This window comes from Protomyctophum parallelum (genome assembly GCF_964188405.1).
Source record: "Protomyctophum parallelum genome assembly, chromosome: 18".
Classification (NCBI taxonomy): domain Eukaryota; kingdom Metazoa; phylum Chordata; class Actinopteri; order Myctophiformes; family Myctophidae; genus Protomyctophum; species Protomyctophum parallelum.
Window position 1 is genome coordinate 37,747,425 of NC_139716.1, and position 12,421 is coordinate 37,759,845.

Here is a 12,421-nt window from a genome sequence, read left to right on the forward strand (position 1 = left end):
ATCTTGCAATGGGCCTGGTCTACAAGATTCGATACACCACCACCAAGATACCCATGTACCTATGTGTCTAAATACTTCCTCAATGTCAACAAAGTTCACACCCACAACACCAGAGGGAGTTCAACAAACCATGTACAGATTGGGGCACAAACAAGGGACTAAATTAATTTCGCTCCTATGCCACCAAAATGTGGAACGCCCTACCAACAGCCATTAAGACATGCAAATCCCTTGACTCCTTCAAAACCGCTCTCAAAGGGCACCTATTGACGGCTGTAATTCGAAACTGGCCTCCGTAAAATCTGAATCCCCCCTCCCCCTTACCGTTTGTTTATTTTCCTTTTTTACCTCCTTACATGATTTCCTTTAATAGAAGTGTATATTTGTACATCTCTAAATGTTCTGATGAATTGAAAATGGTGGAATATGTTGTAAACAAGTGTAATTCTTTATCAGTGTGTCGTCAACAGTAACAGTCTTTTTATTGAGTTGTGCTTTCATGTTAAATGTAACCATTCTGCAAACTGTTAATAAATATTTCAATCAATCAAAGGGTGTTTAATAGCACTGATTTATGGAAAAATAAATAAAAAACCTAAAAATTGAGTTATGAGGCTATATACACACACACACACACACACACACGTGTGTTTTCTTTTTTTTCCACAGACATCATAAAATGTCATCATGTGTCATTGTTAGGTGCAGTTCGAAACTGTTCATTTGTTGTTCACTTTGTTGTTTAACCCATTTAGACCTACAAATAAATAAATGCTGAGTTTCCCCCCCCCCCCATTAGCAAAGATTTTAGTTAAAAAAACGTTCGCTCTGAAATTATATATATATTCAAAGATTTGCGCCACATTCACGATTTAAAAAAAATAGCAGACCTACAAGCTCAAGCTCGTAGGCTACGAGCTTGTAAATCTGCCATTTTTGAATAGCTAAAGTATAACATAATGCTTAAAACACCAAAAAGGTGTTAAAATGGATCATAAGTGGTACATATTCATAAACCACACAGGAGTCAGTAGTTGATGCCATCATAACTTTTATGTTTGTATCGTCCAATCAGACTTCAGCTTACAGTCAGGACATCATGACATCACAGTATTAACCAGTGGCCAAACATAAGAACATTTCACACAGCATGTCGACACATCGTCAGCCGTGAATACGCACACACGCGTGATCTTTAAAATGTTTCGTTTACAACCTTTAAAATGTTTTTTCTTTGCCATTTTGTTTCTTGAAAACATTTAAATCTTTGTTAATTCTCCAATAAAAACAAAAAGAATAATCTTCCATCTTTCCTCTGTGACATGTAACATAACTAATGTCATACAACCGTGTAAAAATTGTCACACCGAAAACGAAAAATGGTCAAAAATAAAAACAAAGAAAAGGGGTTCACTCTGAGAAGAAATGCCCTCAAGAATAAGAAATGGAATGTCTTAAAAATAATAAAAAAAAAAAAAATCACAGTAAAACTCTCATGACTGCAATATGTAGCACGAAAGACAATTTTCTTTTGAATACAGAATTGTGTCGAACTCTTTTAAACAAACTCTGCTTTCCTCGCCTACCAAAACTCACTCAGTCATGAACTTATAACCCATCCGTAGACTACGGACCGTAGTCATGTCATCTCAAAACATACTCATTTGAATTAATCTTAACACTGGCTTACATTTAATTTAATGTTCTAGTCCTGACTTAATAACCTGAAATAAAACGTTTGTTTTCATCTAAAAAAAAAAGCCCATACATTTTCTACAACAGGGAGACGTGTGCAGGACTTTCTCTCTACTCTAGTCTAGTCTAGTCTCCCTGCATTGTGTTTGTGGCAAACTCTAGGCAACGTAGGGGAAGTGCAGCAGCAACGCCTGGCCCGGTTTCAGGGTGAACTTGTTGAGCTCCAGCAAGGAGTCTACTTCCAACGCTGGATCTGAGGACACCTTCACCTTGGCTTGTTCTGGCAAACCCAGTTTAGCTGCAAGACAGAGAGGAGACACAGGAGTTAATATCTGACCAGCTGTCATCAATCATCATCGCCCTGCTGGCTTGTGGAGGACATTTTTGTCCAGATTAAAACAGGTTGCCACGACCATACAAAATGAATGACGAACAATAATATTACCTGAAACTAATAAAGAGATGGCCCCGATAACCACAACAGGTCTGTAAACTCTGAGAGTGTACAAATTGGACCATTCTGTACATTCTCAGAGTTTTATCGTTGTAAATGCTATTTTTGAAAGATTGTGAAAATGTGGCGCAAATCTTGCGTTTCTTTCAGATCGAACAATGTTTTATATTTGCTTCTGTGAGGGTCCCTGGAACAACATGTACCCGTCTCCAGAGAATTCTTAACTCAAACTACACATTACCCGTGTCCAGAGAATTCTTAACTCAAACTACACATTACCCGTGTCCAGAGAATTCTTAACTCAAACTACACATTACCTGTGTCCAGAGCGACGGGCACGTCAGCGGAGCCCCAGTTGACGGCAGAGACGAAGCGGTCGCTCTGGTCCCACCGCCTGAGGAAGACCATGGAGGATGGCGAAGAGGAGAGTGCAGCGTACTCTCCGTGCAGCAGGGAGCGCTCTTTCCCCCGCAGGTCGCTCAGGGTCTTGAACCACTTGCGCGTGGATGCCCTCTCCACCCGCTCCGCCTGCAAAAAGAAAGATCACATGGTTTGTAAACAGGGTTCTATAGGGCTTTAAGCAACTAGTCGACTATTCAACTAGTAAATCCACTAGTCGACCGTCTTGGTACTAGTTGATAATAAATAAATAAAATGATTTTCCCGTTTTTGTAGGCCTCCAGATGAGATGGATTATAATTATAGTCGCCAATGTACAGTTTTTAAAGGTACAACTATTATTTAAAAGAAAAAACTAGTAAGTAGTAAACTAGGCATGCGCACACACAAACACACACCTCAGCGGTCTCGTTGACAGTGGTGCCCTCGGCCGGGGTCTCCTCTGAGTCCCAAAGCATCACGGGAGATTTATCACCCTGTTGAGGACAGAACATCATTCAATATACTGTTAATTATTTATTATATATATATAATATACTACAAAGTCAACAAAAAACACAAAAAGTCAGAAAACGTCTTTCCCTCAGAGCTGTTAAAGCCTAAAGTGACTCAATTCCAAGCCTTTCGCACCTACATAGAAATGTGCTCATGTAGGCATGTAACCATGGGGAATTCCACTCATTTTACTATGTCATTAATCTACCTTAGAGTTGTTCTGTGGAAATAATTATGTCCCCCCATTCTGTGTTTCCTAGAACTTGTAGTATTGCTACTTTTACTCAAGTACGAAGAAATGAGAGTAACGTTTTCCCACCACTGCCTCAATAAACCCACCTGAGCCTGCAGTCCGATCTCGTCTCCGTACATGAACACGGGGGTCCCGGGCAGCGTGAGCAGCAGCAGCTGGTACAGCTGGACCAGGCCGGGGGTCCCCGCCGCCACCTTGGACAGGTGGTCCTCGTTACCGGCACCCAGACCCCAGGCCACGGCAGTCTGACTGCTGTCTGCTAGAAGGACGTCCACGGCCTTGATGCGCTCCTTGCCTAGAGAGAGAGAGAGATTACACCCAGAACACACCTGTTACACCTATACGATCTCATTTCTAAATTTGAGCAAAAATATAATAATAACTTTATTTATATAGCACCAAAAACAAGTTTACAAAGTGCTTTACAGATAATAATAGCAGTAAAAATATGCAAACACAATACAACATTTCATAAAAAGGTAATAAAAATGGCAATAAAGGTGAGTTTCTAACCGAGATCTAAAAGAGGATACCGAGTTTGCCAGCTTGAGATGCTCAGGCAGTGAGAATGGTGCAGCACTAGCTGGCTTCAAATGTTATCGACAACCTATAATCCCCAGTATGTTCTTATCAATTGCAGCCAGTATGAACCATTCCTACGTACCTCCAGTGTTGGTGACGAGCAGGTCAGAGAGGAGCAGGTCCACCCCGGAGGTGTTGAGATGGAGAGACACCTGTTCTGCTGTCTGGCCATCTACCACTCCCATTAGCAACCTGAGAGAGAGAGAGAGAGAGAGAATGTTAACTATATGTCCCTCTACCACTCCCATTAGCAACCTGAGAGGGTGTTGTTCTTTATTAATGCGGTCTTCAAGTGCATTTATGTTGGTACAGCTGTTATTTTGGCCAGTCTTATTTCTATATTTCTCTTGGGTTTAAGTTCAATTGATAAATATTTTGGATATATAAAAGACAATTTTAAAAGAGTGCTTTGTGATCATTCGATCAATAAAAAAGCAATGAATACAACTATCGCAAAGATGACAATCGATAGTTGCTGCAGACCTATTCTAGTTTACAATGCCCAATGTTACCACAAGATGGCAGCCTAACATGAACCTCCGCAGTCACAATGGACTGACCCACTAATCCACCACCACACCCCAAAACATGAAGAAAAACAGAAAAAGAAAAAGACCCCTCACTGCGCTGGAATGTCTTTTATCTCTGCCCCCCCCCCCCCCCCCCCCCCAACGGTCCCACACAGACACACACTGTCTGTCTCCACCCAACCAGTCAGACAGGAGAACTTCAAAACGACTCCTGGTTGGAGACAAACAATTGCAACTTCAGGACATGTACAGTACAGTATAAATTGGGGGTCCCAGAGACATGAATTCCATTAAATGGGGGTCCGTAGACTAATGCAGGTCCTTGAAATTAAACGGGTTGAGAATCACTGCTAGAGCCGTAATCATCTTCTCTTATGGGGGTCCCTGGCATATCTTTTCAAATGGGGGGCTAATTAGTGTCAATTTGGGGGTCCTTGACATGGAAAAAGTTTGGGAAACATTCTTACACCATTGGGTCTCAAAGTGTCATTTTCCACCAAAACAACGGTGGTCCTAGAACTGGTTCCGTTCTAGATTCTTGGAACGTCAGTGCTTTCACAGAACCGGCGGCCATTTGTTGGTTCCAGTTCCGTACACACTTTCAGGGTTCTGAACCAATTAATTTTCAGTGGAAACGCTTCATTGTGAAGAAATACGTACTTTTTCTTGGCGTTCTTGTCGTCGTCGGTGCGGTTGGCCTGGATGGCGGCCTGGAGCTTGGACCAATCAGGAGAGGCAGAGGCCAGGCCGAGGCCCTTGACCTTGATGCCATCCACGCCCGTGGCCATCCAGAACCCTGCTGCCTCCTAGAGGAGCGAGGAGGCACAGCGTGTGTTGGTCACAACTAGTTTTTTTGTTTTTAACATGGGCATATTATATATTTTAACATGGCGACACATATCTATATATATATATATATATATATATATATATATATATATATATGTGAACATGGTAATAAAATGCGTTTCTTTCCTACGTGCCGTTACGTACCGTGACCTGATCCAGGACGGCGGGCAGATCGGTGGCGGAGAACCAGCCGTCGGTTCCTGGGTAATTAGGTGTGACGTCCAACACAACGGAGATACCTGTTGAATTAAAACATCAATTAAAGCATTAGTTCATTCACACACACACCACGGAGATATAAACCGTTTAATTAAAACGTCAATTAATGCATTAGTCATTCACACACACCACAGAGATAACCTGGGCGGGACAAACACAAATTAAAACATGAATTAAAACAGTTTATGAATGAATTTCTCATTAATCGACACCACGGAAATACCTCGAGGGCAGTGTTGTTTTTGGCAGCAAATTTCCACTTTACTCATAGTCTCTGAATAGTTATTCAGAGACAATGTGTAGCAGGATTTTTTTAAATCGCAGTAAAGCTTTTTGGTGTGAAGGTCACCTTAGTGATATTGAATAGTTTTCATTTAGTTTTAGTCACATTTTAGTCAACTGGAATGTTTTAGCGTTAGTCAAGTTTTAGTCGACTAAATTTCATAAGATTTTAGTCGACTAAATTTAAAGGTCGAACTCTACTAGTCGAACAAAATGTGATTTGGCGAGCCTTGACGCCGTCGTAATGGCTGATTTTGTAAATGACTTATACTGGATCTCTTGTCCACTAGTCCCTTCCTAGCATTTTAGTCTAGTATTTATCTGTTGACGAAATTGTCAATACATTTAGTCTTAGTCATCATAGCTTAGTTTATTTAGTTTTCGTCTGTGAAAAAAGGTAGTCTAACATTTTTCGACAAAAACCCTGCTCGAGGGACATCACAGAGACATGGGTCTTTCAAGACAAACTGTGACACATCGCGCTTTCTCCAAACGGATTGCTAAATGAACCATTCCGATGAATAAGTTTGACAGTTTTACCCTTCTTGTGAGCCTTCTCCAGCAGCGCGACCAGGTCCCGCTCCGAGCCATGCTTGGGGTCGATGCTCTTCATGTCCAGAGTGCTGGCCTGGTCCGCCTGGACCGTGTGGAGAGGTCCCAGGACCAGACCCTTCACTTTCAGTTGGTTCAGACTGTCCAACTTCTGTTCCACGCCTAGAGAGAGAAAGAAAGAAAGAGTAAATAAAGCGTAAATAAAGCAGTCTATTGCCAATGGTAGTTGACATTATAGCTTCCGACATGTAATGGATAAGCATAAAGTTTCAAAACATGGAAGTCCTAACGAATAAAAAAGCAACTCAAAAGTGCAATGCTTCATTTCAAAGTGCACTTTTCTGTTGAATGAAATAAAAAGTATCTTGGCACACAAGCAGAAACGTGCAAAGACAACACTATACTGAAATAAAAGCAACTCCAAAGCGCCATACATTCCATAAATTAGAAGTGAAAATAGCCGATCTATCAGCTCACAACACGCCGTGAAGTGGCACGTTGTGAGCTTGTAGATCTGCTATTTTCATTGGTTTGGAAGTCCCAGCTGGCAAACGTTTAGGGAACCACTGTTGTATTAGTGGACTAAAGACTAGTTTTCTTAGCTCCCCTGCCATGTTCCTGACTTGCGTGGACATGTATAGTGTGTCTCTCCATTCATGCAACACGTGAGCCAGTCCCCTCCAGTGTGGGTGGAAGTGGAGTGAAGAACACATTCAGTCACATGCTTCAGAGTGTGCTTCCCCTGATGAAATATGATCCCCTCACGTTTTAAGACTAGTGCATGGAGCTGTTCTGCCCCCCCCACCGCACCCTGATAGAATACGATCCCCTCCTCTCACAGGCCTGTTGCACATGACTAGACTCATGCTACCTCTGCTCTGCTGCACACACACACTTTTCCATGTCAAGCCAAGGACATCCAGAACTAATATGCCTTATTTTTGGCCACGAAGCCAAGTTCGTGCCAGGGACTTAATAATTGGTTAATGTACAGAATGTATTGTGTACAAAGTAAGTAAAGTTTTCAATTAATTGTAGTGTAGTGGACTAAAAAAAATGAATTCAATTTTAATTTGTACCGGTAATCAAGTACAGTACTTTAGTATGTGTACTTTGTTACCGTCTACCAATGATACCCTGTAACCTTGTGGAGAGAACACACAATATAAACCCCACAAGCCGAGTAGTTGACTATGTGTGTGTGTGTGTGTGTGTGTGTGTGTGTGTACACAGAAGCAGTGACTCATGCTAAATGTGCTCCTTTTGTTCAAATAAATCCTACAGTCCCTTCGGGTCGGCTGAGACCAGTCAGCGGTTACCAGGGGCAACCAGAGAGTAGACCGCTGGTCACATGCCTGTGTGTGTGTGTGTGTGTGTGACACACTTAATCCCGTCTGCGGTGTACAGAGATTACTCTGTCAGAGACTCACGGCCTTGTTTTATTTCTAAGTGCTCAAAACGTGAGCGTGTGGGTTCCATTTGTACACTCTCAGAGTTATGGGGGGTCCTTGAAACTAAAACACTAATGGAACAGCCACCCAGCCACCCAGCCCTAGTGTGAGCCACTACCGAGGGGGATACACAATGTAACCACAGGGAGCGTTCACAGGTCCATTTGTAAACCCCCCACAGACCGAGTTGGGAAATGTGAATCTCGGTTTTCCTCCACAAGCATTGAGATCCCGACTCTCACGATTCTCTTTTGTTTTCCATGGCAATATTTATTGTCTTTAGTCTGTAGTTGCTGAACATTAATACGTTCAAAATGTGTCACCTGGAGCCAACAGCAACATCAACACGCTCGACTTAATCCACTCTTAAAGTCTCTCTCTTGTAGCAAAAACACAAGAGTAACTAAAATGAATTTACTGTAGACAGCCAACTAGTTCTGTGCCATTCTTGCTCAAATTTAGAAATGGGATCGCACAGGTGTCCGAATCTAGATCTAATCTTTTCGATTAATTGTAATAATTGTGCAACTAAAAACTAAAACTACGACGAGAAATGTTCGTCGACTACCTTTTTTCACCGACCAAAACTAAACAAAACCTAAATAATAACGAAGCTATGATAACAAATAAGACTAAATATATTGACAACTTTGTCAACAAATAAAAACTAGACTAAAATGTTAGTGAGGGACTAGTGGACAAGAGTTCCAGTAGAACTGAAAGACAAGTCATTTTATTATGCTTGGTTGCATGCTGAAAAAAGCAGATCTAAAAGCTCCACAGCACTACTTTACGGCGGTCGGTCGTACCTTTGATGCCGTCGTCCCCGGTGAAGGCCTCCAGGTCATTGATCTGGTAGAGCGCTCCCTCGTTCCACCAGTTCTGTTCGGGGATGTCCTTGCAGCGCGGTGCCTGGACGATGATCACGATGGCGCCCGCCAGCATGCCCACCCAACCCAGCCAGAAGAGCACCAGCAGCGCACAGCGGGTACGAACCCACCTAGGAGGAAGAAGAAAACACACAGGTTTAGCATGGGGAATTATACTATACTAGTCCGACTCCATACCCGTTTGGGGATATGACGATATTCTTTTTTGAGGGGCGCTAGCCCCTCCTATATACAGGTTTAATGTTTGTCTTTAGTTCAATGTTTGTTTTGTCAATGCCATTGACAATGAAGCGAGTGCATTGTAAATTTGTGACGATTTATTTCACCCAGGTGAAGGAGGGTCCGGCCTCTGTCCAGCAAAACCTACTTTAACCTACGCCAATTCTGTCCTAATTTTGAGCACATAATATGTGGCCGTCCACCGTTGGCACACCCGATGCATATCCAGGAGACCAGGACGACACTCAGAAGTCTCGTTTCCTGACCTTCAGACAAAGCTCGTGATTTCTCCCCTTTAACACACATGAATGCTTTGCAGTTTTTATTGCACGTTATGCAAGTTTAAGACATGCAAAGCTAAACAATTATTTGCCAAAGTCCCTCCCCCTGGAAAACGGCTTCCGGAGCGAGGTCTCAATAACAGCTTGTAACTTTCCGAATTGTCGTGTGTAGACCATGACTTTTTTCCCCCGATGATACAACTTCTGTGCACGCATTTGAGAGCGCTCGTGGAGTGGAGAGACACTCACCCCGGGGTCCCGGCCACCTTCATCAGCTGCTCCTTGCTCAGGCCGGTGAACTTGACCTCGTCGTCGGGAACCTTCAGCTTGACGTTCCCGTTCTGCTCGGCCCCGCCCCCGGAGGCGGGCCCATCTCCCGTCATTGGCTGCTTCTCCGGCTCCAGCTCGTTAAGCTCCACCTCCTTCATGTCGACCTCCGCGTCCTTGCTCATGCTGAGAAAGAGACAGACAGGCAGATAGACAGGCAGAGAGAGAGACAGGCAGAGACACACACACGGTTAATTTGCATTCTGGTTTTGGCAGAGAAAGAAAGTCACTGTGTGGGAATTAAGGTTGCATGTTATTGGTAAAATACAGTAAGTATAGCCTAGGCCACACATGGACAACTGCCGGCCCGGCCTTCACTTAATGTCGCCCTCAGGTAGAATACTAATATTTTATTGATTTGCAAAGATGACCCGCTTTATACTACAGTCTAAATTAGTAGCTTAATGAGCAGTATTAAAAGGTGTAGGGCAACGGAAATGGTGGTCATTTTATTAAGAAGTTTCAGCCTGAAACACTGGCTCTGAAGTTTCTGAACCAATCAGAGCGTTGCATCCCTCCAGGCTATGGGTCTCAAAGTCTGCACGTGAATTTCGTTTGTAAACAAAGTGACGGAGACATTGGGAAAAGACAGCGGATTATTTCTAACCTAGCCTAGGCCTACACATATTTTAGCGTGATGATTAAGTTTAAAACAATACATTGTCTGACGTCGAATGTCACCTTGAATTGGATTAAAAACGGGAGTAGTTCTTTAATCAAAACCAGCTGTGGAGGAGGTCCAATGAAGCATGGGAATTAAACTGGTGAGCTTCATTTTTATTGGCTTTTATTGATGTGTATCTTACTTATTGATGTAAATTTTACTTTTCAGGATTCAAATAAAAAAAAATAGCAAAACATAATTCAGGATTTAAATTCAAATAAGACAGTAATGTGCAATATAGTGACCCTCTCCATCGTCAAAGTTGCTCACCCCTGGCCTAGGCCCTAGAAGACTTTGACTTGTAACAGAGTAGTTCTACATTTGACTACTTTTACATAAAACACCGAGTACTTCTAAATATCCTTGACAAGCCATTATCAATGCAGTCCTTAACCAATTTATTTTTATTGTCATCCATTTTCTATTGCATTCTCTATTGTATGGAATCTTTCCCCGCCTAGGTGTCGCTGTTTCCCCACTTCCCGTTTACCAAATTCCAAATGGGAATACACTTATTTTCACTCCAAATGAGTTTCGTTCCACTTGTAACCACTAATAGGACCTGAAGATAGAATACAACAGTTACTATCGTTATTACGCATCAGTATACGAATCTAAAAACTACAATAACTGTTGCATCTTCTTTACATCTCCATTTACAAGAGAATTCATAGCATCCGGGTAACACAGTTCTATAGGGACACCCGTTTCGGTACATCCTCGTCGTGTTTGTTTCTTGGCTGATGAAACACTTCTACGACATGACATGAAACGCGACATATAAGGACAGCAGAGTGACTTTAATTATGATGTTAATTACTCTGTAATTAATTATAATTAATCACCCACCAGTTAAAACATATATATATATATATATATATATATATATATATATATATATATATATATATATATATATATATATATATATATATATATATATATATATATATATATATATATATATATATATATATATATATATAATTAAACTATTTAGGGTCGCGGCCACCTGTTGAATTATATCCGAGGAAAATAAACCCAAGGCTAAAATCTTCGCGAAAGAACAGATCTACAGGCTATCAACGCGCCGCGGGGCGACGCGTCGATAGCATGTAGATCTGTTTTAACGTTAACTCTCGCGATCCTCGGCGTCATTGACAGTAAATTCGATCACTCTTCATAAACACATGTTAAAGAAATACACATTTAAAAAGAGTAAATCCGTTTAATTTCATAACCATTTCCATGTCAAATAAAAATATATATTTACCTGTCTGAGAATGAGGTTAATAATCCGTGTTAAAAATTCTCAGAAGAAGAAAGGGCTTTTTATCTTATATCGTTTTAAATTTCCTTCAGTGTTTTTGAGCAGTTCTTCTAAAGGCTACGTCCGGCTGCACTCACTATTTATCGCTGTGACACGGTTAACTCCGCCCACCATGACATCGTGGACCAATCAGATGTCTCTCTCTCTCTCTCTCTCTCTCTCTCTCTCTCTCTCTCTCTCTCTCTCTCTCTCTCTCTCTCTCTCTCTCTCTCTCTCTCTCTCTCTCTCTCAAACACTCAGATTTATGGTGGCAAAGAAACAATATTCTGTGATATGGGCATATGGCAGATCTACAACCTTGAATTATCAATAAAAAAAACAAGTGGAAATAAAACTTAAAATAAATAACTAAATAAAAATAAGAGTGCTACATTACAGTGCAGAAGCATTTTAAAAGAAAAAGCAATTATCTCAAAGACTTGCAGATTTGCAGCGCTATCACTATTTGATGTAAGAGTAGTCCAAGACAGTACCGGCCAGCAACACATGATCAAAGTTCAGAAGACGTCATCATTCTATCAGTTTGATAAGGAATTATCTTCTATCATGATGTAACCAAATGGACCCTTAGGCCTACAGGTCTGTAACTCTGAGAGTGTAACAAATGTATTAAACCAAATGGACCTATACGGGTCTATAACACATGGACCAACCAAAGGAACCTTCACATACAGGTCTGTAACTGAGAGTTTCGTCCTGACACAGTGGGTGGACAGAAATGTCATTAATAAAGAGGGTTTGCTTGTTATGATTAAGCCTTAATTTAGACCCGTTAAACCTAGTATATAGCCTACTGTACATGTTGTTTTTAGAGCAACATGAATAGTTATTTTGGTTTAAAAACCTATTTTAGGATTTAGACCATGGAGTTTTCAGAATGGGCCTCAGCAGCACTGCAGTAAAATAGTGTGAATACAATGAATAGAAATCAAAGTATGTAGCAGGAACT

At 41.4% G+C, this 12,421-nt stretch overlaps 1 protein-coding gene across 1 annotated transcript; it reads right to left on the reverse strand.

Moving 5' to 3' along the window:
* Window positions 1-1,034: 1,034 nt before the first annotated feature.
* On the reverse strand, window positions 1,035-11,528 carry slc3a2a (solute carrier family 3 member 2a). Its single transcript, XM_083788450.1, has 11 exons — window positions 11,416-11,528; window positions 9,401-9,604; window positions 8,571-8,761; window positions 6,299-6,472; window positions 5,402-5,496; window positions 5,069-5,214; window positions 3,961-4,070; window positions 3,383-3,591; window positions 2,947-3,024; window positions 2,467-2,677; window positions 1,035-1,993 (listed from the first exon to the last, which is right to left on the reverse strand). Exons 2-11 carry the CDS (start codon window positions 9,601-9,603, stop codon window positions 1,854-1,856), a joined length of 1,557 nt encoding a protein of 518 aa, XP_083644576.1. The 5' UTR covers window position 9,604; window positions 11,416-11,528; the 3' UTR covers window positions 1,035-1,853.
* Window positions 11,529-12,421: the final 893 nt, after the last annotated feature.

Coding starts and splice junctions, on each gene's coding strand:
- slc3a2a (XM_083788450.1), bottom strand. CDS start 9,603: ATGAGCAAGGACGCGGAGGTCGACATGAAGGAGGTGGAGCTTAACGAG. Junction 4,071..5,068: donor GACAAGAACGCCAAGAAAAA/GTACGTATTTCT, acceptor TCTCTCTCTCAG/GTTGCTAATGGGAGTGGTAG. Junction 3,592..3,960: donor GCTCGTCACCAACACTGGAG/GTACGTAGGAAT, acceptor CTCTCTCTCTAG/GCAAGGAGCGCATCAAGGCC.